The sequence below is a fragment of the Lacerta agilis genome, chromosome 10, assembly GCF_009819535.1.
Source record: "Lacerta agilis isolate rLacAgi1 chromosome 10, rLacAgi1.pri, whole genome shotgun sequence".
NCBI classification, from domain to species: domain Eukaryota; kingdom Metazoa; phylum Chordata; class Lepidosauria; order Squamata; family Lacertidae; genus Lacerta; species Lacerta agilis.
Genome location: NC_046321.1, coordinates 67,823,026 through 67,848,881, shown reverse-complemented (window position 1 = coordinate 67,848,881; position 25,856 = coordinate 67,823,026). Strand labels below are relative to the sequence as shown.

At 42.7% G+C, this 25,856-nt stretch overlaps 1 protein-coding gene across 1 annotated transcript; it reads right to left on the bottom strand.

Annotated features, from left to right (window-relative positions):
* Window positions 1-218: 218 nt before the first annotated feature.
* On the bottom strand, window positions 219-25,856 carry TM7SF3 (transmembrane 7 superfamily member 3). The gene is made up of 12 exons (XM_033162039.1): window positions 25,725-25,856; window positions 14,179-14,336; window positions 12,852-13,002; window positions 12,005-12,125; window positions 10,833-10,998; window positions 10,266-10,443; window positions 10,046-10,132; window positions 7,837-7,917; window positions 6,044-6,196; window positions 5,092-5,189; window positions 4,299-4,461; window positions 219-3,475 (listed from the first exon to the last, which is right to left on the bottom strand). Exons 1-12 carry the CDS (start codon window positions 25,795-25,797, stop codon window positions 3,213-3,215), a joined length of 1,692 nt encoding a protein of 563 aa, XP_033017930.1. The 5' UTR covers window positions 25,798-25,856; the 3' UTR covers window positions 219-3,212.

Below are 25,856 nucleotides of genomic sequence, written 5' to 3'. Positions count from 1 at the left end.
GGGAGGCGAGGGCGACCGGCTTGCAGCCCGCCCCCCGCCGGCGCGCGAGTGCCTGCCTGCCCATGGGGGCGGGGGCGGGTTGGGGAGGGGGAGCCCGGTATGCCGGCGGGCTCACGGGGGCGCCCCTGGGGTGCCCTGCGCCCTGGCGCGCCGCACCACCGGCCTCTATGGATGAGACGGCCCCCGCCGACACACACAAGGAGATCATACAAATGGCACACCTTTCAAGTACACCTTTATTATAAAAAGGAGTAGAAAATGGGTTTGTTTTTTGTTTCTTTGCATTGTAAATAATGGCAGTTATAAAAACCAAAGCAATTGGAGCTAGTTGCTTTATAACAAAGTGTGGCCTAAGCAGCCAATAGGCAGCAATTATTCTCAGTACAAAAAAGGTCAGAGAGCTAGCAAAATGAAGCTGCCGTTGACAGAAGGGGACACAGTATATTTCATCTACAGCTTCTACTTTTCAACATTAAAATGAAATTAATCTCTGTCGAGTTGCCAAGAATTATGGACTTTTCCATCTTCTTTCCTTCACCAACTCTATTGCTTTCAACTGTCAGCCTTCTTGCATCTAAAAATGGTTTAGGTTCAATATCAAGGTCTGTTTGACACAAGAATGCCCTACAGCTCTTCAAAAAGCTAAATAGCTTAAGGTGGAATCCAGCACCCCACAAATTGACTTCACCTTCTTCCCCCTCACTGCAGCCCCCGCCCCCATGCACACACCCCAACCCATGCATTCCCAGAACAGATTATGGGGGTCCTGCAGTGAGTTTCAGAAGGTGAAGTCCCTTAGTGCAAGCAGACGTCCATCTTGTTCATGGATATAATCCATACTTTGAACATATGTGGGAGTTGCTGGGATGAAACCTGGAGATCCACACAGTACCTTTGAATTCCTTGATACATACAAGGCGAATGAAGCAGTCTCTGCCTTGTATCCCCTTCCCGATGTGCAGTGCACATGACGCCTTGTTATGCGAGGCAGCTAAGAGGTGAATATCGGAGCCAGGAGAGGAATGGACCGGCTTATCTCCTGCACATGGAGAACTGTAAAAGGTGCAATGCATCTCCTCTGGTTTCTACCCAGCAGCCTTAGGGGCCTGAGATACAAATAAAGCATCTTCAAAATTAGGTAAGTTTAGATATGCACCTTCCAAGATGTGCTCTTGTTTAGAAGGTGTCCTACCACAGCAGCTTTCCTGGACTAGGAGTGCAGTCAATGCAGTCTGTGCCAACAAACCTTCTACCCACCCTGCCACACCATTATTGCTAGAATATACAAAATGGCACAAGCAGCAAGTAACTCAAGCATCAACATGGAATGCAACAGATCCTCATTATACTGACAAGTTGTGTTTGAACAGAAAGGGGAGATAATAGGAGAAAACAGTCTTCTGTCCTTACACCACCTGTCTGCAAAAGAAAATACAGATTATGCACAGTGCCAGGTTCTGCAGTGATGGGGCTCCTCCACCTTGAACAGTTGCATACGTCTACAGGCACAGCTTTTAATGCTGCAACAATGAGAGGACAAACACAGCTGCTGAAGTTCTCTCTGCTGGCCTCCTTCTGAAGATCCAGGAACCCCAATTCAAACACTGGAGGCATCTTAAAACCCTAACCAAGCCAGAGCCCTCCACCAGTTTCCTCTCCCACGATAAAAAAACGGCCCTGAGAATAAGACTTAAGCCTGGGTGCAAATTGACTAATGCAATCACACACCACTTCAGGTTTAAACAGGATGTTTATCATGCTTCACAGCACTTTTGCTCCCTGCAGCCACACAAGTGGTTCGAGCTGTTCATTACAGGAAATGTGTTCGTCAAATAAGGTACTGGTATAATGTTCAACTAACTGCTTTACGTACAGCTGCATTACTCCAAGCCAAAGGGTTATTATTCGGCAGGGCCAACTGATAAGCTAAAGAGGCACAGAGGCCGGGGCAACTCTGTGTGAGCTGCAAAGCTAGGAGTAAATGGGTATATGGCCAGAAGCAGGAGTTTAAATGTTTCCGTTTTCTCCTCTGCCTGCAGAATCCTCTTCTCTGAACTCGGTGTCCCAAATACAGGCTTGGGGACCATCCCACTCCCACTCCTCTAAGCTTAGAAGTGACAGCATGGCGGAGGGTGATCTGGTCTGGACTCCTAGGCAAATTACCCAAGATCTGCCCTTCTTTCCCCCACCCTCAAGGCTCTGAAAGTTGGCTGCCCTAGGTGTCTGTTACATCTTTCTGAGCAGCAGTGCCCCCAAATTGGGTTTGGGATTTTTTTTCTTCTCAAATATTAAAAAAAGGAGAGAGAGAAAATCCAGTGGCAAATAGTGTAGTGGCAAACACTTCAATATGAAAAGGAACTTAAGCAACTAAAATGCTGTAAACTGAATGCTGTAAAGGCTTCTCATTGTGTGTTCCACCACTGATCCCAATAAAAACAACCTTTGATTTCAAAGTGCGTCAAGAGACTATCATTTTTTCCAGCCTTAGCAGCCGCCACTCACTACAACCAGATTAACAGCCTAGTAGAAATTTCACCGCTAAACATCCAGAAAGCTTTTTCTCCTCTTGGGTGCTGGAATAAAAATTACTTGCTTTTCTCACACACAGAAAGTGAATGAGAGCTAACCTGTTAAATGATCAAAAAACATTTTAGTACACCTTGACATCTTAAAGGTATTGGCTAGCAGTGACTGTGCAAGTTTAGAATAATAGTGCCACAGTCAGCAAGAGGCTGTTTTTCCATATGCAGCCAGTCTCCAATTTTTCTTTCCCCCCCCCTTCCTGCCATAGTCTGTACAACAGAAACGATTGTTCAAAGGGTGGCACTTGTTAAAAGGGTATACTGTGCTTGAAGAGAACCATGCATGTGCTTGAAGTGTGCATTTTCCATCTCTCAGGATTTTGAAGATGTACACCTGGCCATTACATTCTCTCCCCATCTTACCCGCCCATCCCCATATTTTCACACATTGCACATACGTATGCGCCATCCTTGTGGCGAACTACCAACAGATGCAAGTGCCTGTGCGCCACAGCAAACAATCAAGCAGGACAACTATAAGTAAACTAGTGTTGATCTTCTTCCAGTCCATTCTTATTTCTGTTTAGCAAGGCAAGGTGACACAAGGAAGTTCTCAGCACCACTGGGTATCTGCTGGCTCCAGGAAAATCTATGCCTGCTTTTCCCAAGTCTTCCCAGCTGCATGACAGTTTACAAGAGTAGCGGTGTTCTCTCCCCTGCTGGCTGCTCTTTTCGGAAAAAGTCCTTGAACTGAGATAGCTTGCTTTGAATTCTTTCTTTCAAGGGAGGGACGTGGTGACTAGGATCTAGGATGTTAGTTATCCTGCGCTCTCTTTCACGCCTCCATATCAGGTAGGGATGTGGTGGAAAGGAGGCTTCGCGTTTCTCTCGGCGCAGCTGTATCGTTATTCCTCCAATTGCCAGCATTGCCCATACCGCCAAGAGTATGATGTCTGCAAGATGAAGGAACCCATAGGTAAGTCTCAACTGAAGTGGGATCTCTTCCTTCTCTTTTAGTAAGCCAGCCCAAGACCTCATTTACTTATCCAGGCCCGTTTTCCTTTACAGTTTCTAAAACCTACACCTGCTTTTTGAATCATAGAATCATAGAGTTGGCAGAGACCACAAGGGCCATCCAGTCCAACCCCCTGCCAAGCAGGAAAAATCCATCTTCACATCTACCGTATTTTTTCATGTATAACACGCCCCCACGTATAAGACGCCCCCTATTTTTGGGGACTCCAATTTAAGAAATCCCCATCATTCATTATCCGTGTATAAGACAACCCACAGTTTTTCACATAATTTTAAAGTAAAAAAAAACCTAGTCTTGTACATGGAAAAGTACAGTACTTTCCCCCACAAAGGCCTCGGAACTGCTACTCTGCCCCACTCCCTTGAGCAATTTAAGATGTTCCATAAAAGTGTCGAAAGGAAGACCAGTATGCTGCTGAGTCTTGTCTGAAGGGACAAGGACAGAGTATTCATCTCCAACCAGGACAAAACACATGCACCTCTCCCCTTTCCCTTTGGCCAAGACCCAGAAGCTTGGGAAAGAGCAGCATAGTCATTCACCCCTGTTTGGAACATCCAATGCAGCGCTAAGCTAAGTGTATCTGCAACGGCACTCTTACGGCACAATTCTTTACTGTCCTCTACTTTAACATGAGCCTGCAAGCTTTTCTGGAGCATTTGTGGTTGCTACAGACTTCTCTTCTGAGGTTCTCAATTGCAAGCCTCCAATCAAGGAACTCACTCATCAGAAGACACACTTACCGGTACTCTGAAAGGGCACATTGGTGAAAGCTCTTTTGAAGTTTTCGTCTAGAATCCTCCGGAGGAGGTCTATGCTAATGTAAGAGAGACTTGTGTACAAGTAACATGCTGTAGCCAAGACTATGGTGTAAGATCCTATGATGCCGCATGTCAAGATGTTCAGCTAAAGAGGAAGAACAGATTGTGAATGCCTTTGAAAAGAGGTTGTCCGCTATCTATGAAGGCAGAAGACTGCAAAGCACCATCTAGACAGCTACAAATTCCCTGTCCCCAAATTAGTGTTATGTAGGGATTTTTTTAGAGCACGGCTTTCATAAGGGAAAACTACTGTAGGTTCCACTGTAGCTCATGCAGGCATACAGAACAAAAAGTTGAATTGCTTAGAGAGGCAAAACGTAGCCAGGCTGAGCCGATGCAATTCACCAAGGATGGGTCATTATTAACAGAAACTGCCCTTCTACTGCAAGGTATACCTGGAGTAATGAACAATTACAGTAATAAAAAATTAAACACAAAGCAAAGCTGGGCTGTGGGAATTGTGTGGGTGGGGGAAAGAAAACATAATGAAACAGGAATTCATTTATCAAAAGCTTGCCTCCGGCAGCTTGTCTCCCTGGATATGTAACATATGCATAACAGAATGTAAATGAGAGGGAGTAATCAAGCACTGGTTTTTCACAACTATGTCCAGAAGCAAAAAAATTAGTTACAGTATTCTGTCCACCATCACTCCAAAATGTACAAGAACTGAAGTTGAAACAATTACACTTAAAAAATAAATTAAGGTACTTACAACTCTGGGGTATCCAACAAAAACTATTGGGACTATCAAGGCAATGCAACAGAAGGTCACCCAGAATACTGCATCATCTTGGAAAACTTTATAGTCTCCTGTGAAGGTCAAGTCAAGTCATTTTATTACAGTCAATGACCAGTATCAAGACAAAAACAACGATTACAAAATGTAAAAGCTCAAAACAAGATAAAATTGTATACACCTTTAAAAAAAGCAGATCTGGGTGGTCATTTATCTGTCAGAAAGGAAACCCTTCTGACCTAGAAGTGTGTGAAGGCATCAGATTAATGTGAGTTAAAGGCAATTCCAGGCTGCGTTCAAAGTCATTTATCAGTGTTCAAAACTGTGCATACATAGGGAAGTATCTTGCAATAGGCACCTGGAGGCCAATATCCCAAGCCCATTATTTTGAGAGAAGTAATTGCATTTAAAGGGATGACTGAGGAGCAAACTAATTGCCAAGTCTTGGCTGCAATACTTTCCTCAAAGTGAATTCTTGGCAAAACATTTGCTGAAGTATATCTGACTTCCTATTAGATAACCAGCACAAGATTTGTCCAAGTTTAGAAAAATAATATATAAAATATGACCATTCTTACGCAAATCCATTGTAAATAATACGGAATACATTAGAGTGTAGCTTATTTTTATGTAGCAGTTCTGCCTCTGTGGCATTAGTACTATACAGGATAGTTTTGATGTAAGCCACCTTGGAAAGTTTTTGCCCTGAAAGGTAGCACATACATTTCTGAAAAGGATAGAAATTAAATTGGCAACAATCTCTGTTTTAATACAATATTTTTGCTCTGAGAAGTGCAACTGGCAGCGCCCTTCTCTTCAGACCTAAATCAGTGGAAAGCAAAAGACAGCAAGCGTAATCGCAACACAAAACTTCATAAAGTAACAAAGAATATTCACATTTCATAGGAATCATAACTATGTGACATACCTATTGGAGTGAAGAAAACTGTAGATGCGACAAGGAAGCCCAGCACTAGCCCCACAATCAACATACAGAGGATCACAAAGCCAAATCGCCACCAGTAAGCGACCAAGAGGAGACCTCCAAGAACTCCAGCTACTGCAGTAAGACCAAGATTGACTAGGATGACGAAGGAAGGGGGAGAAGAAAAGGGGGAAGTGAGGTTTGTTTCTCCAACATCACCCACGCCTCTGCAAATGCACTTTGGTTTAAAAAAAAATCCATGCTAACACATTCCCAGAATGGTAGCTATGCCAGTTTGTTGCAACAAACAAGGAGTGTTAGAGAATGTTAGAAAGACTAGCACATTAATTATGGTATACATTTTTGTGGACTAGCCTCTGGGGTCCTAAAAGACTTTGTGCTGCTAATCAAGGTGACCCCTGCTGCATGTTGGACTCCTCCATACTGGTTTTAAAAGAAAAGTGAAATTAAAGGGTTGCTGATTAACCATGACTGGCTGGACCCCATGTTGCCCAAGTAACATTTTGAGTAATCACAGCAGTGCAGGATCATTCATGGGAAATCAGTAGCTACACAGCGCTAGAAATAAGAATAACAGAAATAGTAGTAGTAGAAGTAGGAATAGTAGTAGTGATGGTGGTGTTTATTTATACCCCGTCTTTTTCCCTGACAGGGACTCAAGGTGGCTGCCAGATTAAATAAGAGCTAAATGTAACATGTACGGTAGTTTTAGCTACTTATTCCATGACTACCTGCGGTCCTCTCATTAATCAAGGAATAAAATAAATATAAATTTTTCAAGGTAACAATGGTTATTTACAAAACAAAATAAAAAATAAAAAATTCCTTTCAGTAGCACCTTAGAGACCAACTAAGTTTGTTCTTGGTATGAGCTTTCATGTGCATGCACACTTCTTCAGATGGGATATGCATTTGCCTGAATTTTTCAACTGGATATATGAGATTGTCAAATAGGATTCTGAAACTACTAGCATAAAAAAATGATCAGCCTCTATAAAGAACTGTGCATCTGTTATGCTAATACAATTCATTTGGTATCAATATGCAGAATTCTGCTAAAAAGAAATGGAAATAAATCTTGGTTGTATCTTTCTGCATAGTTTATTACACTTTATCTTCTTTCCAGGATGTGTTTTTGTTTTGCTCATCATGGCAAAGGGTAAAAAGTTATGCAACATACTGAATCATTACCAAAGCAAAGAAAATAACAACGTAACCATCTATTTGGTTCCGAGATGTCAGCAGCCGCTGCCCACATACTTTCACACATATCTTCACAGCAAGAAAGGTGAGCGACTTTGTGTTGTTTTTTAAGTGAGAGTCAAAATATTCAGGAAACTGAGTTCTGAACTTGCACATCCCATGCTGTTTCTGTAGGGCAATGGAACTAAAGTATACACACAGCCATGGCTTATGGACTCAAACTCCTGCAGCTCAAAACTTGAAATGAAAGAAATGCTGACAGATTTATAGATGTAAATCTTTGCTTTCTCCCAGCACAAATATTAGTACCAGCTTAAGGAAAAAATGAAAGTCATTTCTGTTGATTCTAATGAATCCTTAAATCTTAGCCATGCACTGCACTGCACCTTTCAGTATTACTTGAAAAGTCTTCCTCAGTCACTTTTCAGTAATTCAGGAGTAAGCTGCAACTGTTAATGACACCAGAACGGGTACACAGCATCAAGCTGGCCAGCTGATATTAACAAAAGCACCCATGTTCTAATGCTGGTCTTCAAACAAACATTAGTAAATCCATAAAAGTATCTGCTTACCATCATAACTGAGAGCAGATGTTCTCGAAATGGTTATGAAGAAAAAGAATGCCGTAAAGATGAAGCCCATGAAGAATAAATCTAAGAGGGAAAATTAATATATATATATTTAAAAAACAGTATTTTCCGGGTTTTGAATGAGAAGAGTCCATTTGGATTTAAAAGAGTTCTACAAGTTCACCACCCCACAACCTGGGCATGTAACCTTTACTGCCATGACACCTATATATGTACAGGGACTCAAGAAACTGATAAAACCCACTGTCAGGTCCTTGAATGAGCCACTGAACACTTTTTTTAGACAATGGAACTAGCAAGAGCCATTCTGCAACACCAATGCATTCCTGTAGCTATGTGATTTCACCGTTTTTTTCAAGGCAACAGTCCCGACACACACACACACACACACTGGGCTGTGACTGACCATTTGATCATTCCTGATGTAGAGACACTGCAGAATTGCCTACCATAAAAGAGGCTACCTGTAACTTCCAGCTCTGGGGTGGCCTTTGAACAAATCACCACAGATCAGTGACTTGGTACTCACAGGGAGTACGTAATTCTCTTTCTACAATGGGTGGGGAGGAAGGCTTGTTTGCTGAGCTGAACCCTGAACTCTCCCGCCCTAACAGGACAGTTTGACAGCTGGGTGGCCCCACCCACCTGTCAATTACAGGATGCCATGTGATAGAATGTCAAAGGAAAGAATTAGAAGCACAAGGTGAGTTCACTCTCAAGCTGTCCTTTGCAACCTGCCTTGAATTCCTTTGCAATCAATCCTGAGATGCAAAGGAGCGACTGAAGCCACAGTTGCATCGCTGGCTTAAATTCAAGCCAGGAATGCAAATTAAGAGTTCTTGCATTCTTCTTAATTTTACCAATGGCATGAACTTTCCCATGCCCCTCATATACAATATGAGGACCAGGGAAAGGGAATGTGGTTAACCCCAAAACAGCCTGATGAGCCAACTTCAGATACCTGTAACGAGATGAGCGTATGTACCGTATATACCCAAATATAAACCGAGGCACCTAATTTTCCCACAAAAACCTGGGAAAGCTTATTGACTCGAGTATAAGCCGGTTCACCTTTGCCGCTGTGGAGGAGGAGGAGGAACAAGCAGCCCAAAAGCAGCCCTTTGGGCTGCTCCTTCCTCTTCCTCCTTTGCCAAGTTTGCATTTATGCGAGCAGTTCAGGAATGGAACAAGCTGCCTGGGGAGAGTAAAGAACCGCTGTTCTTGTATGCTTCTTAAGGAATGGTTGACTGGGGAGAGCGGGTGGCAGCACGAGCGGAGAGAAAGGGCTTCTTTCTCGCCGCCCCACCGCCCGCCTCACTCAAGTATAAGCCAAGGGCAGCTTTTTCAGCACAAAAAATGTGCTGAAAAACTAGGCTTATACTCAAGTATATACAGTATATATATAGTAATACTTAAATAACAAAGTAGAATAGCTCAAAAATACTAAAAAAGTTGTGAACTAATCCAAAGGAAAATAATAATTTAATCTTGATTTACACAAAATATAATTTCTTCTTTTTTTCCCTTCTGAGGAAACTGATAGATCCTAACAGTGAAACGAGATTTTTAGCCGGCAACTCGTCAAGGTTGTTTTGGTAGTTATTTTTGGTATTCGGAGTCATTTGTTAAGTTTGCTAAATTATTATTTTCCTTTGGATTAGTTCACAACTTTTTTAGTGTTTTTGAGCTATTCTACTTTGTTATTTAAGTATTACTATATACATACATACGCTCATCTCTTTACAGGAATCTTTCACGGTGTTGATTTTTTCTTTTTATTTGGATATTCCCATGATTGTCCTTTTTTTGCCTAGTTAACCTCAGATACCTGGCTATAAGTATTAAGTATGCTTTCTATTATAATTGGGGAAGGGGATAAGTGGTGCCTCTGCAACCCGTATTTTGGGCACACTGCTCTTTTTGTAACAATAATGCTGATAATGCTAATAATGATATTTTTTATTATTGTTATTATTATTATTATTATTATTATTATTATTATTAACTTGTACCCTGCCCATCTGAATGGGTTGCCCCAGCCACTCAGGGCAGCTTCCAACAAAATATAAAAAACAACACATCGTAATGGAGCTCATCAATTAAACTAACCTGCATGAATCAGAACTGGGGAAATGGAATTGTGCTGGGAACCAAGACTTTATAAGACACACACTCTCTCCTTAACCATTACCTGTTTTCCAGAATCTGTGTCCATGAAAACAGATGAAGAGGCCAAGGACAGCAAGCACAGTGAAAAATATTTTGGTGGAGAGTCTTTCTACAGAAGAAAAGAACATTTCATGATATGCCATTAAACAGGGGCAACGGTGTGCAACTTTCATCCAAGGAATGACCACCATGTCATGTACATTGAGTTAGGAGGGGGATATAGATACATTCCAATGACTTACTAAGAGAGGAACAGTTATCCACCGAGCCAGAAAGGCTACACATGTATGTATGAGCAGGCACATACGCAGCAGAGGTATTCCACAGTGGATCCTTTACAATGACATTATAGATCACTCCTTGTCCAGGAAGCGAGGAGAAGTACAAGTCAGTTTTGTCTTGGTTCACTAAGGTCATCATCTGTGGAGGACATATAAAGAGTAAGGGAACAAAGAGATTGGTTACGTACACACACCTTACTTTCCCCCACACCTCAAGTTTTAGAAACAAGTTGGGATGCTGCCTCTTAGCCCTCTGAATTATTGAAATAAGGATAACCCACTTTTTGACTGAAGAGTCTCCTAAGGCAGTTGACATACTGGAAACCATATAAAAAGAACAAAACACAAAACACAAAAAGATTCTAGTACAATAACTATATGAAATCTCATTAAAGCAAGTCGCCGCAAACATGGACTACAAAAGGCTTCAGGAAATCTTCATTCAAAACGGACTGAAGAAAGTAGCAGAGTCACACCACAGGATCTGCAGAGCGCCAAATATTCATACATCGAAACTGCACAACTTACTTTAGTGCCATGCGCTCTGATGCTTTGCACTTCAGACATCTTTCTCATGTGACTCACAAACGATGCTTCAGACAAGTCATTCTCCGGCAAGAAATACTGATAGACTTCATAAGATAGTCGCCACCTAGAGCTACTGCCCAAATCACACAGTGGTGGGTTTGTACCTCTGGAAAATTGCAGGGGAGAATATTTGTTTGAATTTGTTTGGCTAATTTTCACACTTCCCTTTGATACTAGAGTTTGTAGTGCCAAAAGCTGCTTCCCTCCCATACACTGCAGAACGGTTTAATGTATTTTATTGCGATCCACAGGCAAAAAGCCTAACTTCAAAGTTACAAAACACAGTAAATAACTGTCAGTCAGTCAGCAGTAAATTACTTGTAAATTCTGTTTTGCAAAATATTAAGCAGGAGTCTCTTCCTTCCCATCTACTGCAGATCCATTATTAAAGAGACTTCGAGTGGAGGGTCATTACCCAACCTCAACAGGACTGCAAAGATGCTACTTCTACCATTAAAAAAAACCAAAAACCTGACTGCCAATGAAAGATGTATTTTAATTTTGGGGTATTTATGTCAGCTTGTTTATTTAGCAGAATTAATACACCACTTAATCACCTATAACCTCTCAACCGTTTAGCTGGGTTGTAAAATGGTTATTTTAAAATGTTGATAAAATCAAATTATAAAAGCAAGTTAACCTAAAGAATTATAAAAATATGTGAAAACAGGTGCTATTAAAAATATACACAATAAAATTACATGTCTGGGTAGGCCTGCTTAAACAAACAAAAAAAAAGCTTAAGCAAGCCTACCCAGAATTGTTATTTTATTATGTATATGACTGAACATATAATCACTTCAAGGTGTACCATTTTCTGCTGTTGCCTTTACATTTATTTGCAAGTGTAAGGGTCAGAAGTCTACATTCTTCCTTACCCCCACCCCTTCTGTCTGAGAGAACTGGCCTTGGTTTGCCCCAATATGTCTGAAGGATTAAAAAAAAAATCAGATTACATACTGCCAGTCCTCTGGACAAAAATGGCTAGTCTAGCTCTGAAAACCACCTTAATTTCTTCCTTTCAGGCTGCAGAAAGCAGGTAAAACAACTTTGTTCGGAAGTCTAGAAACACAATAACCCATATAGTCACCATCTAAGAGGAAGACACATACCTCACATATCCTAGATTTGCTGGGGCAAATTTAATGTGTGTCTCAGCCAAGTTATATTCTAAATAAATATTGGGGTCAATTTCCAAGTTAAATTCCATGTTGCAGCCTCCAGGGATTGGATCTAAATAGAAAGAGTCAAATGACTTCAATAAAAAGGAGTAACACATTTTCAATCAGCTGTTAAAGTAAGATACTGTGCCTTATGTTCAATGCTTTTGTGAATAGGCTCCTGTTGCATGAAGCGTTGTTACTCAGCCGGTGCAATCATAATCAGAACAAACAGAAAACCGTGAAAAACAAAAATGAAAGATATATTATAATAATCATAATGGCTGCAAAAAATTGGTTTGCAACTCAAGAACCATTTTCATGAACATGTGATCTCTCTGCTCCCACCCCAGCCCATAGTTCTGCATTACGGATGTGCCAGGCCAAGCCATGGTTCCTTCAAAAGTGAAGGAAAACCATGACTTGAAGTGGGATTGCACTTAAAAACTGGTTCTGAGAGGGAGCCCAGGGTGACATAAGGTAGAAAGTGTGGAGTTCTCAAAGTCTGCAGGAGGTTCTTGAGAAGCTGAGGGGAGTGAAGTAAATAGCTACAGGTCAGGAAAATTAAAAGCTCAGATAAAGAAATACAACGGAAGAGGGTTTTTCTTTAAAGGGATGAAAAGAGAGAAAGACATGACGTTTTGCATTTCTGCTTGATTTCCCAAACCTTCACTCTCCTCTATGTAGGGAGATTGGAAGGCACAAAAATTGTATTACACACAGGAGCTCAAACAGGATAGCCTTGGAGAACACCACAAATCACTTTGACCCTGACTGCAGGAAAAATAAGATGGCTTACCTCTTTCAGCATAAGAGAAAGTAACAGCTGTGCTCAACACCTGGTCAGCACCCACAGCTTGCAAGTACCACGTACACACTGTCTGCTGAGGCCGAAGGATAGAAACCAGTCCTTTGTCTGCCCCAGCTTCTGAGTTGTTGCTGGAAGGTATCTAAGAAACAATGAGATGGATGAGCACCTCTAAAAGCTGCAACATGCTAAATTTATTTTTGTGCGTGCTCTCATAGATTGCAGGGTGCTGGAGTAATGTCCAATTGCCCATTTTGAGAGCAATCACTAAATCCAGTTGTCAGCTACTGTGTATTTGACAAGAGCCTAGACAAACAGGGATGTTGGGATTTCTGCAGATACAGCAACAGGGAATTGAAGGGCATCAGGGTTCATGGGATCCCACTGAACCTACCTATCCACTCTCAGTCCACACAAGGTGTCCATTATTCCAGTTTATGCTGGGTATTCCAGATACAAGTGAATCAAGTATTAGATCAGTGACTAGGCCTGGGCGATATATACCTAGGGCGGGTATGAGAGGCAGATCGGAACGACAGCTTCACTCAGCAGTATATCGCTGGTGAAACCCCCGCCACTCCTGAGTCCCTCTGCCACCAGCGCCCAGCAATATTCTGCTGAGTGAAGCCATCATGGCAGTCTACCCCTCATACCAGCACAGAGGGAGAAGCAATCTGCATTGTTAAGGCACGCTACAGCTTGTTCCTCCCTCCGCTTTTTAAAACTGCTTGGTGGGGTGGGGGCTCCGTTAGAGGTCCCCTCCCCTCCCCAGCAGAGAGAGCCCTAATTGTGTTCCTGCTTGCTTGAGAGCAGGATCAGGACCACAGCTGCTCAGTTGGGGAATGTGAAGCCCAGGCTCCCCAGCTGACAGATCACTGCCCCTGCCCCAGGAGGAAAGAGGCAGCACACCTGCACAGGTGAAGGCAGTCAAACGCACAGAGCCTGATAGGCTCCATGCACTTGGGTACTGCTGCCTGGTCCGTCTTCGGGGAGGGTTGGTGTGGTGGCTCCCCAGCCCCAGCTCAGCTGGGAGCAGGAGCCTTTTCGCCCCCCAGCTGTGCAGCAGGCTGGGGACAGCTGCATTAGCCCCAGCACGCGAGGCGCTGAGTGAAAGCACCTCAGCTCCCATGGTGAGAGCTGTGGCAGTTTTATCCTGTGCCTCACTGGCTGAGGCAAATCCAGCTTCTTTCAACATCATGGTTTATCACCAAACCGCGATGTTTGGCTGGTGATACACCGTGATGTTGAAATCCCAACATCACCCAGTCCTGACAGTGACTGAAACATCACAAGGGTCAATAGGCAGTAATTCAGATACCTTATCAAAGGAAATAGTCACATTCTTGTTGTGGGTGTGGATCTGAAAGATAATGACAGTCACATTGCTGTCAATATTCCTCAGCACTGCTTCAGCTGGAATGGTTTCGTTCAGCAACACATTCTTAAATTTTCCCAAAGAAAGCTCCAAGAGAGGGCCTGCATTTGAAAGGGGGAAAGCAAGTGATACCGGTTAGTTGCCTTGAGTAGATGAAGACACACAGCTAACTAGCAGCCTACAAGAATGGAGGTGAAGTTGACTGGTCAAATATTGTCAAGAGTTCCTTGAAATGTCTTTCGTCTAAATGGTTGCCTCCCTTTTCCATTGGGTCCCTGATCATCCTAACTACCTTTTCATCAGCCCTCCAGAAGTCTGGGTCACAAGGTGCCACCTATTTTCTAGAACAGGCATCCCCAAACTTGGCCCTCCAGCTGTTTTGGGACTACAACTCCCATCATCCCTGACCACTGGGCCTGTTAGCTAGCGATGATGGGAGTTGTAGTCCCAAAACGGCTGGAGGGCCAAGTTTGGGGGTGCCTGCTCTAGAAACTGTAGTGGGCCAGACTTTGGAGAGGTCAGTGAGCCTTCTAGATCCAACTTCTTCCTTCTGAAACAAGCCACATGGCCTGGCCTACGCTGGTTATGGTGTTACAACTGCATGCAATTCTAATGTGGACAGAGTGGAGGAACCTTGCTTCATGACAAAATAACACAAGCAACCATTATATTAACACAGGATACAACTGCTGCACCACTGCATTCACTGAGGCAAGGCATGTTTGCTCTGTAAAGTTTCTCAGGTGGCTTGCAGTTTTCTGCAAGGCCGTCAATTTGTAAATACAAGAACTTTCTTTGCTACTGTTATTAATCACCGTTAATTGACATTTTTGGCCAAAATTCAACTGACAGTAGATCATGTTTTTGACCAGTCAAGAGCTAGCCCTATCTTAACCCAGGTACCCCAGCAGTCAAGAGCCGTTGTTTGCTATAGTAGGGCTATTTAACTGGTCCCTCCGCCTCAGCCATTTTTCCCTCATAAGAAACTGACCCTACCAAAGTGGCATATGGATGGGAGAATTTTGGTGAAAATTTTAGGGGCTTTCGGGTGATTACTTTAATAATGTTTACAAGGTGGCTGAGAGGTGTGGGTTTTCTCTTAACACTTAAAAAAATACTCGTGTTGTATTTTCTACAGGGCTCCACAATCTCCCTGGCCAGCACACTTCCTGAAGTACTCATGGGGGAAAGTCATGAAATGAATGTCCTCAGCTGGGAACACCATTAACTGCATCAGTCGGGGAGGCCGTGGAGTGCCAAAGAAAAGGAGCGTCTGCACTAAGGAGGATTGGTTGGATGTAGCCTGTTATTATAACCAAAGTATCTTACCCCAAAAGATCTGCACAAACCAGTTTATCTGACTGCATTATTCTCATTTATTTATAATTGCCTAATCACATGGAACTAAATTGCATTATGCTGTAAGGACCTTTAATAAAATCTTAGAATTGTAGAGTTGGAAAGAACCCTGAGGGTCATCTAGTCCAACTCCCTGCAATGCAGGAATCTCAAGCATCCATGACAGGTGGCCATCCAACCTCTGCTTATAAACCCCCAAGGAAGGAGAGCCCACTACCTCCCAAGCAAGACCGTTCCACAATTGAACGGCTCTTACTGTCAGAAAGTTTTTCCTGAAGTTTAGTTGGAATCTCCTTTCTTGTAACTTGAAGCCATTGGTTCATGTCCTACCCTCCAGAGCAGGAGAAAAGGGGCCTGCATAAAAGTGCTTGCATGTGAGTAGAACACACGCAAGTTGAGGGATGCCTGTACTCTCAGGGTCCATTAGCAGTTCCTCCATTAGACCAGGGTTAGCCAACATTGTGCACTCCAGATGTTGTTGGACTAACTCCCACCATCCTTCACCACTGGCCATGTTTGCAGGGGCTGATAGGAGCTGGAGTCCAAGAACATCTGGAGGACACACCATTATCTAACTCTTCATTGGGGCTTTTGTTACTAATGGTCAAGTGTCTTTTCTCAGCTCCACTCCCATCTCCAACCTTTCAGCCCTTACAACATGCTGCAAAACCAAGCAAAAAGGTTTAAAATAATGATTTTTAAAGAAGATGTTGGAATACTACTGTTTGATGTACTAGCATTTTTGTAGTTAAGACTTTAAGGAGGGGAAATTGCATTAATTACATCAAGAATTAACTGAAGGCAGCCCTGTTTAGAGAAGTTTTTAATGTTTGAAGTTTTATTCTGTTTTTAGTGAAGTTTTAGTCTGTGAAGAATATTCCTGCATTATGAATGGTCCATGTCAGCTTTAAGGAATAGAGGTAGGATTAGGCCAGGCATGGCAAAACTTGGTCCTCCAGCTGTTTTGGGACTACAACTCCCATCATCCCTAGCTAACAGTGATCAGGGATGATGGGAATTGTAGTCCAAAAACAGCTGGAGGGCCAAGTTTGGCCATGCCTGGATTAGGCCAACCTTCCATATTCCTGGATCAAGTGACTTTTCTTCTTTAAGTTCTCAAAGTTCTTAACCTAGCTCAAGGTTGTCATCTGAACTAGCCAGATGTTTAACTGATAATCAATCACAGCCAGTCAATCTTTTGAAAAAATAAAGACTTGAGAGCCATCTTGTCCAAAAACGGCAACTAGACATTCTGTTTTGGCAACTGTAACCTTGGTTTAAGGAGTGTTTTGGTGCCTAGATTATACAGCTGAGTTTCTAACACTGCCCACCTCAGTACTTGGGCTTGCCTCTGAAGCAATATAAAAATATGGGATATGCAAACATTGTACAGTCCGCAACATGGAAAAAGCAGAACAACTCCCACTTGTGTTACTTTATCAAGGTTCTTCTTTTCACACTTCCTGCTCTGGTCTGGTTGTGTGCAACAAGTGCAGGAAGCTCCGTTGAGGGTTTGTCCTGTGGCTCTTATGTTGACCTAGACCTGCACAGCTTGCACCCCATTATCATCAAACAGGCTCCAACCATGTATTGTGGCTTGTGCACCCGCTTCTATTTGGCCATTTCAGGAGGTGGGAAAAGAAAGAAAGAAAGAAAGAAAGAAAGAAAGAAAGAAAGAAAGAAGAACAGGAGGTTCCCCATCCAGCGAAAGCAATTTTTGTATGGCCACATTACAATGGTTGGTCTTATTTCTTTAGCAACATGCACCTCACAATAGACTCAAGGCAACTTACAAACATAAATTTTAAAAACTATCTAAAATACAATAAAGACAATTTCATACTCTAAAACCAAGTCAGGTTAAATAGAATCCTGCTCTTTGCAGACTAAAGCAAGTTAATTTCTATTTCAATTTGGAACCGCACAATTTTAAACATGCAGACTGTGTTGAAGGGATCGCGTCTCTTCCTCCCCACCAATTTAACCCTGCTCTTCTGAAACCTTTGAGATTTGAGGCATTTATCATTCTTTCTGAGAAATGCAAAGCAGTCCTTAGCTTCAAAGAGTTTATGATGCCTTAAGGTGATGTTACGTAAGATCTAAATACCGCAAGAGCAATCTTCTGCCTCTCTCTCTTCAAAGGATATATGCTGAAGAGAACAAATTAATCATTACTTTCCCAGCACAACTCATCACAAGCACATGACAAAGCTTTCAAAATAGGTGTGAAGGAATATAGAGGCACATAAAATGTGAGTGTAGGTCATGAGTGCTGCATTCATACATTATTACTTTGATCAACTACTTTGGCAAGAGACCACAATTTCTATATTCATGAATGTATACCCGCCCCCCTTCCATATTGAAAAAGCTACCTATGATCCTTGTAATGAGCGTGTGAGGTTCTGTTCTTGGCATCTGTCGGTCTTGGGAGACAATGGGGAAGTGCGCCTTTCACTCTGTTATGCTAGATGGGGATGTTTGGAAAACGTGTTTTCTTGAAGATCTACTAATCCAAAAGCGGAGCTTTATTTTCATTTAGTGAGATGCCTATTCCAGCCCTTTATCACCATTTGTTTTGCCTTCACTGTGGTTAAGAGAGGTGGCTGGTGGCCTTCAATCACTATTTGATTCCAATAGCAGATTCACATATTAGAAAGAAGCGTGGGGGAAATAAGTGAAAGCATGACTGAAAGGATGTCAGTCATAAAGATGAATGGATTACTGAAGATGCTCTTTTGATTTCAAACTGCTCCAGTAACTGGCAATAAAGGATGTTTCAAAGAATGGCAAAAATATTTTTCAAGATTTATCTGGTGGGGGGGGGAACAGAGGATAAAACATTAAATTTTGATAAATGCTAAAGAAAGAGGTGGAATTTCCCTGCCAGATTTAAGACTATATTATGAGGCATCCTGTCTTTGTTGGTTAAAGGATTGGCTAACATTGAAAAATGTGCAAATTTTGGATTTAGGACATGATAATAAATTTGGCTGGCATGCATATTTGTAGTACGGAAAAACTGAAATGCATAAAGGTTTCATGAATCTTGTCATTAGGAAAAACTTATATAAAGTGTGGGATAAATACAAAAACTTGCTGGAAAGGAAAACACCATTATGGCTGGCACACATAGAAACCGTAATGGGGGGGGGGAAGAAATATGAGTGATGAATGGGTAACATATAGAGATTTGCTAACAGAGGTGGAAGATCAAATTAAACAGGTTTGAAGAAATAGCAGAAATAGTAATGAGTTGGTTACAATATTATCAACTTAACAAGTTATTTAAGTTGGGCAAAATAATGGCTTTACAAACCAAACCTCTCAACTAGAAAAGGACCTGCTAGAGAAGAATCATAAAGTAATGTCTAAAATGCTATTAGAATGGCAAGCGAAAGATGAACAGGTGAAATCATCAATGATGCACTAGGCAATGGATACAGGACTTAATACTGAAATGGCAGCATGAGAAAGATTGTGGAATGTGGATTTGAAATTTACAGTGTGCTCTGCAATAAAAGAAAATTACATAAAAATGATGTATAGATGGTATCTGACTCCTACTAAATTAGTAAAAATGTGTAAGTCTGAATCAGACACCTGATGGAAATGTAAAGAGGAGGGTACCTTCTTCCATATGTGGTGGTCAGGCAAGGTAGCAAAAGCTTTATGGGGACTGATTTATAATGAGTTGAAAAAAATGTTGAAGATAACTTTTGTTTAAAAAAAAAACAGAAGCTTTTCTTTTAGGTATAATTGGTGGAGAGGATTATGTATGCTATGGCTGTCCGATTGATTTATGCCAAGAGATGGAAAGAAGAAAGAGTTCCAATGAAGGGGGACTGGCAATTAAACTGATGGAGTATGCAGAAATGGCAAAACTTACCAGAAGAATAAGAAACCAAGAAGAGAGACTTTTAAAAACAGAATGGGGAAAAATTACTGATTATTTGAAGATGTATTGTAAACAACTTAAAACATTAGCAGGATTGACATAAACACCTGCAGTAAGAAATAATGAAAAGGGAATACAAAGGGGAAATTCGTAAAAAGCTTTGAACAGGATATGCAGTAGCAAAAGATATAAAATAAGTAACCGCAGAAAGGAGGGGAGGAAAGTTGAGGGAAATGCAGGTTGATTATGTAAAGATTTTGCTTTTTTGTTAAAATATTTGTAAAATGGGAAAATGAAAAATTAAATTAAAAGAAAAAAAGAAGTGAAAGCTTGCATCATCGCTATGCCTTATTTTATTTTATTTTTTGGTAATACTTGAACCTTATCCACGCCATGTGATTCTGAGGGTTGCTGTCTGAGATCCAGGACAGTTGTAAATTCATTGAATTTATCAGCTCTCCTTAGTGCATAAGGAAATTGCTGGATTGGCAAGAATAGTCTGGAATGGGAGCCACTTCCTTGATGCCTGCCTTTTCGAAGTCTCTTGTACACAGGAAATGCCCTATTTTGGACTTGAACTGTGCTGGTTTTTCAGAGAACAGCTACTTTATACAGCAGTTTCACGCTGCTTTAAAAGAGAACCAGAGAGAGAAATACTTCATCCAGAGTCCCTGTCCCTAAATCATGAGATGCTAAACAAACCAGAGTTTCTTTCCTAAAGTTCTGGGCTACCAACAGTAACAGTTACTTATAACCTATATGAGTGTGAAACATTTTATTTTTGTTAAAGTTGACAACTGAATCTTGCGCATTAAAATGGCATGAATCTTGGCATGACACATATTTGAAAAACAGCACCACAGAACTCTGTGTGTGAGGCCTTTAGTGAACCAAATAATAATTTGTAAATCCTCTTCCTGTTTGAAAGTGGATAACAACACATAATACTTGTACATAGTTCTTCATGTGAAGATACGCCGTGAGGAATGTATTTCACAGAAATATGATAGTGAGAACTGAAAGGCACTTTGAGGAATAAGCCATTTTCACATTCAAGATGAGTGACCTACAGGATTTCGTACCAAAGAAAGGATTCCTCTTTTTTGGATTGCACCACTGCCCAAAGCCAAAGGACAATCTAGTGCAAATACCTGTGCAAGGCATGACAGAAAAAGTACTTAAGTTTACTTCAGTGGCTGAGAAGCACACTGATTTTATACACAAAATATAATCCCAAGGGAAGCTGGGCGTTAAATTGCAAAAAAATGAAATTTATTCAGAGTCACACAAGTACACAATTACTCTTAAGATCCATTACAGTGGTACCTCAGGTTACATACGCTTCAGGTTACATACTCCGCTAACTTCAGGTTAATAACTTTGCTTTAGGAGAACAGAAATCGTGCTCTGGCGGTGCAGCGGCAGCGGGAGGCCCCATTAGCTAAAGTGGTGCTTCAGGTTAAGAACAGTTTCAGGTTAAGAACGGACCTCCGGAACGAATTAAGTACGTAACCCGAGGTACCACTGTAGTTCTAATGAGCCAGATGCATACCTAACTGATTGGGGATGGCGCTCATTATGTTTCAAACAGACAAGATATTTTCTATAGCTAACATAACAAGAGATACTATTGAATTTGGCCTCAATTGACTTTGTACCAACTGCACTGTCCAAATAAAGCACCATTCTGTTAGTAAAGACTACTTTGTTCCACATTCTCTGCTTTTCTACTTGACAAGGGTTTTCAAAGATTCACAACGCAGAAGGCACAGAAAACCCATTACAGTGTGGCTGTCACATTTTTTTTTCAGTTGCTCCATGTGTTTTCGTTGATTAATCTGTGAACAGCCTATATAACCCATGTGCTCTGAGCAAGGCATAATTCAGATTAGATTGTTTTGGAATGGTAGTACCATTTGCGAAAACTGCTGATCAATACACTGCGTATCATATTTGAGTGACTGTAGGGCAGTTCAAAAGCACGTCAAAGTGCAAGTAGATAAATAGGTATCGCTCCGGCCAGAAGGTAAACGGCATTTCCGTGTGCTGCTCTGGTTCGCCAGAAGCGGCTTAGTCATGCTGGCCACATGACCCGGAAGCTGTATGCCGGCTCCCTCGGCCAGTAAAGCAAGATGAACGCCACAACCCCAGAATCGGTAAAGATACCCCTGAACGTTAGGTCCAGTCGCGGACGACTCTGGGGTTGCGGTGCTCATCTCGCTTTGCAGGCCAAGGAAGCCGGCATTTGTCCGCAGACAGCTTCCGGGCCATGTGGCCAGCATGACTAAGTCGCTTCTGACAAACCAGAGCAGCACACGGAAATGCCGTTTACCTTCCCGCTGGAGCAGTACCTATTTATCTACTTGCACATTGGCGTGCTTTCAAACTGCTAGGTGGGCAGGAGCTGGGACCAAGCAACGGGGAGCTCACCCAGTCGCAGAGATTCAAACTGCCAACCTTCTGATCGGCAAGCCCTAGGCTCTGTGGTTTAACCCACAGCGCCACCCGCGTCCCTCTAATTGACGTGTAACTGCACGCATGTAATAAACGCCCCTAAAAGAGCCCAGAAAGAGCAAAACAGGCACAAAAAACAGTGCCTAGCAATCCCACTTTGCAAGTGCACTTCCAGAAGCCCTTGCACTGACTGTGGAGGCCTGTGGAGAATTGGAGTTTAAACAAGGAGGTTTGGAGGGAGCAACTGTGGTGGAATTTGGCATCTGGTAAGTGCTGCAGATTCTTAAAAGAGTTTTTCAAGGGTTTCCAGAGGTTTAGAGGGCGTTTGCCAGCTTTTTCAATGGTGTTTCAAATATATGCGCTTTCACTTAAATGCATGGTGCCTCGGAACGTAACCCCCACAGCGAAAATTGGGAGTGGCCTGTACTGCTTCGTATTGCAACAGAAATCTAAGTGGTTTACATCTCCCAAAAGAAAGCCATGTAAGAAATGCAGAACAAATTCTGTACGCAAAACCAAATACTACTGCTATTATAATTTGCTTCCCAGCACATTGCATCCTGGATACATCGCCCAGGACTGGTTTGAGGGCCAGAGTACAATGGCGCCTTCACCAGGCAGTATATCATGGGTGAAACTGCCGCTCTGAGTCCTTCCGCTGCCTGTGCCTGGCGCACAGAGGGACAAGCTGCATCAGCCCTGGTCCCATGAGGCACTGGGTGAAACCGCCACCACTCCTGCAGAGTTTTTGTAGTTGGAGTCAGTCAGGGCCCTGCCCTCCCAGGCCAGGTAGGAAAAGGCAGGGAGCAGGGAGCAGGTTTTCCAGGACTCACAACCAAGATGGTCTATGCAGTCTAGGGGGTGACACTGCCTGACAGCTTCCTCAGTCTCAAGTGTTGATCCTTGTAGGGAGGAGGTTGGGGGCAAACTAGAATGAGTTGAGCTCCTGTTGCTCTGTCCCAGCTCCTGCCAACCTAGCAGTTCGAAAGCACACCAGCGAAAAGTAGATAAATGGGTACCGCTGTGACGGGAACAGCGTTTCTGTGTGCTCTGGCTTCCATCACGGTGTCCCGTTGCGCCAGAAGCAGTTTAGTCATGCTGGCCACATCAGCCGGAAAGCTGTCTGCAGACAAACACTGGCTTCTTTGTGCTGAAGAGAGATGAGTGCCGCAACCCCAGTTGCCTTTGACTGGACTTAACCATCCTTTATACCTTTTACAAAGTCAATGAGTCATACAACTACATATCCAGGCTCTCAGAAATATTTAGCATCTATTTTCCTCAAGTATGGAAATACACTACTTGTCGGTAGGGATAAAAATATAGCTTTGCCCAATTCATGTAATGGGGAAGCAATAAAATATCTGAAAATGTCCTAGAGCAGGGATTGTGGCAGGAATCAGGAAAGCTTATTCTAAGAGTAAATGTCCATTCTCTGTTGCACTTCCTAGAATTTTGGAACCATGTCTGATTGCTGAGCCACACCCGGAAGGATAGGTTTTCTATCTCCAGAGCTGTCTTGATGACAAATAAAAGAAATGCACATTGGAGAGACTCATTTGTTTTCCAATTCCAAAACAAAAACAAAAAACAGAGTCTGAAAAATAAGAACACGAGAAAAGCCCTGCTGGATCAGGCCAGTTGCCCATCTAGTCCAGCATTTTGTTCTCACTGTCCTGCCAGATGCTTATGGGACCCTTGAAAGCAAGCCCTGAGTGCAACAGTTCTCTCCCACTTGTGATTCTGAGCAAATGGTATTCAGACAGTGGAGGCAGATTATAGCCTTATCCTCTATTAGGTTTTTTAAGCCTCCGCTGTGGTCTAAACCACAGAGCCTAGGGCTTGCTGATCAGAAGGTCGGCGGTTCGAATCCCCGTGACGGGGTGAGCTCCCGTTGCTCGGTCCCTGCTCCTGCCCACCTAGCAGTTTGAAAGCACGTCAAAGTGCAAGTAGATAAATAGGTACCACTCCGGCGGGAAGGTAAATGGCGTTTCCGTGCGGTGCTCTGGTTTCGCCAGAAGCGGCTTAGTCATGCTGGCCACATGACCCGGAAACTGTCTGCGGACAAATGCCGGCTCCCTCGGCCTGTAAAGCGAGAGACAACCGAGAGTTGTCTGCGACTGGACCTAATGGTCAGGGGTTCCTTTACCTTTACCTTTAAGCCTCCTTTAAAGACATCCAATTTGGTGGCCATCATTACTTCTGGTGGGAGCAAATTCCACAGTTGAACTATGAGCTGTATTGGTATTTTAAAGCAAATTATTTCTGACCTAAGATGAGCAAAAGCAGCAAAGCTGCCCATTTTATGCTACTACCTTAACTTTGGGCAGGCACATACAACTGATAATTGTGTTCTAATAAGCCTTCTGAAGTCAAAGGAAAAGCAGTTTAGGTTACCAGCTGTGTACAGTATTGCAAAATACCATGCTGTAAGAATGCTCCTTGCTTCTAATATTAATTAAGTTGTTCTTCTGTAGACCATTATCAAAGCTCATGCAATATTGCAGCAAGAACTCTGACAAACCAGTGAGAGCTGCAAAACTAGTTTGAGGAGCATTTACATATAATGTAATTGCATCCAGTGACACATTTGCTGCTGGTCCTTCTGCATTATCCACAGCAGTGCTTAAGACTTTGTCTCAGTAATAAAAGACAAGCTTGTTCAACAGCTCAGGGGACCAAGAACGCTGCACTGATGCCAAGGCACATGACTCAAACTATGAAGACACATGACCAGTTCTTTTAAAGCCTACAATTCCCATGACTGCTTTGCTTCCATTGGAAGACAGCTGACATGGGTAATATAGGCAACTAATGCCTATATTCCCATTGCCAGCCAAAAACAAGGAAGCCCCCTCCCTGGCCCTCCTCTGCAGCTTCCTTGAGTGTTCATGTCTGGCTGGGATGGGTCCGTGGACTCCAATAATTCCTTCCGCTTGCCTGGATCTCAGCTTGAGAGAGGTGGGTTTGCGAGTGTGTAGAAGCTTGCCTGCTGTACCAAGGTAAAATTTGCAGCAATTTATCTGCTCACTTTTGCCTCTGGCCCCTTCCACCATTGGCATGGGGTTCCTGGAAGGGCATGCAGCCCTGAAGCCAAGAAGGGGTTTTCCACCCTGGCAGTATATGGGTTACAGATTCTTCATACATAACATTTTAAGGTTTACATCTTAGGGTTTTGTTTAAACAAAAAAAAACAAAAAAAACCATGCCCCCCTCCAGAAGTTTAATGTGACAAACACACACGAGACAGTGAACCATATAAAGGAGCCAGATTGAGAGGACACCTGGTGGCAAACTTAGGTTTGCTATTGTGCAATGTGCAAAAGAGAACACAGTACCGATTAGATAAAGCAACTCTCCTTGCGCCCTCTTTGCTTTAGCTGAATGAAGAAAACACAATCAACATAGTTTTCATACAGAGCCCCGAAAACCCAATCCATACACATCACCATCAGTCCAAGGTGCATACATAGAGCCTGCTTTGTGTGGGATTGCTCCAAATTTGCGACCCATTGTTGAGAAACAAGGCAGCCCCTCCTGGCTTCTACACCAAGATCCCTTTGGAAGGAAAACAGCTTTAAGCCACCAGCCAATATCCAGACGGCCCCAAACTACGTTAACTTCGGGCATGCAACAGGCATGAGGGAATGGGGGGACGGGACCGTTTCCCAGAAACGAAACCATGTGTGGCACAATATTTAAATTGTCTGGTCAGTTAGCAAATCCAGATAAAGTGGGTACAGGATTATTATATAAGCATCAGCCTTTGTGGCCTTACCTGCCGCGGCGTCCTCTGCAGCTTCGCACCTGTAAAAGCACCCGAGCACTAGAAACAGTGGAAGGAGCCACATGGTGTCTGCAGACTAACTGCCGTCTCTCCACGGGCAAGAGGATCCGGAGCGCGAGACAA

What these genes read in the sequence shown, in the direction of transcription:
- TM7SF3 (XM_033162039.1), bottom strand. Translation starts at nt 25,797, where the DNA reads ATGTGGCTCCTTCCACTGTTTCTAGTGCTCGGGTGCTTTTACAGGTGC. An exon ending in TGCAGAGGACGCCGCGGCAG is followed by an intron (nt 14,337 to 25,724) that starts GTAAGGCCACAA and finishes TTTCAAATGCAG; the next exon opens with GCCCTCTCTTGGAGCTTTCT. An exon ending in TCAGAGCGCATGGCACTAAA is followed by an intron (nt 10,444 to 10,832) that starts GTAAGTTGTGCA and finishes TGTCCTCCACAG; the next exon opens with ATGATGACCTTAGTGAACCA.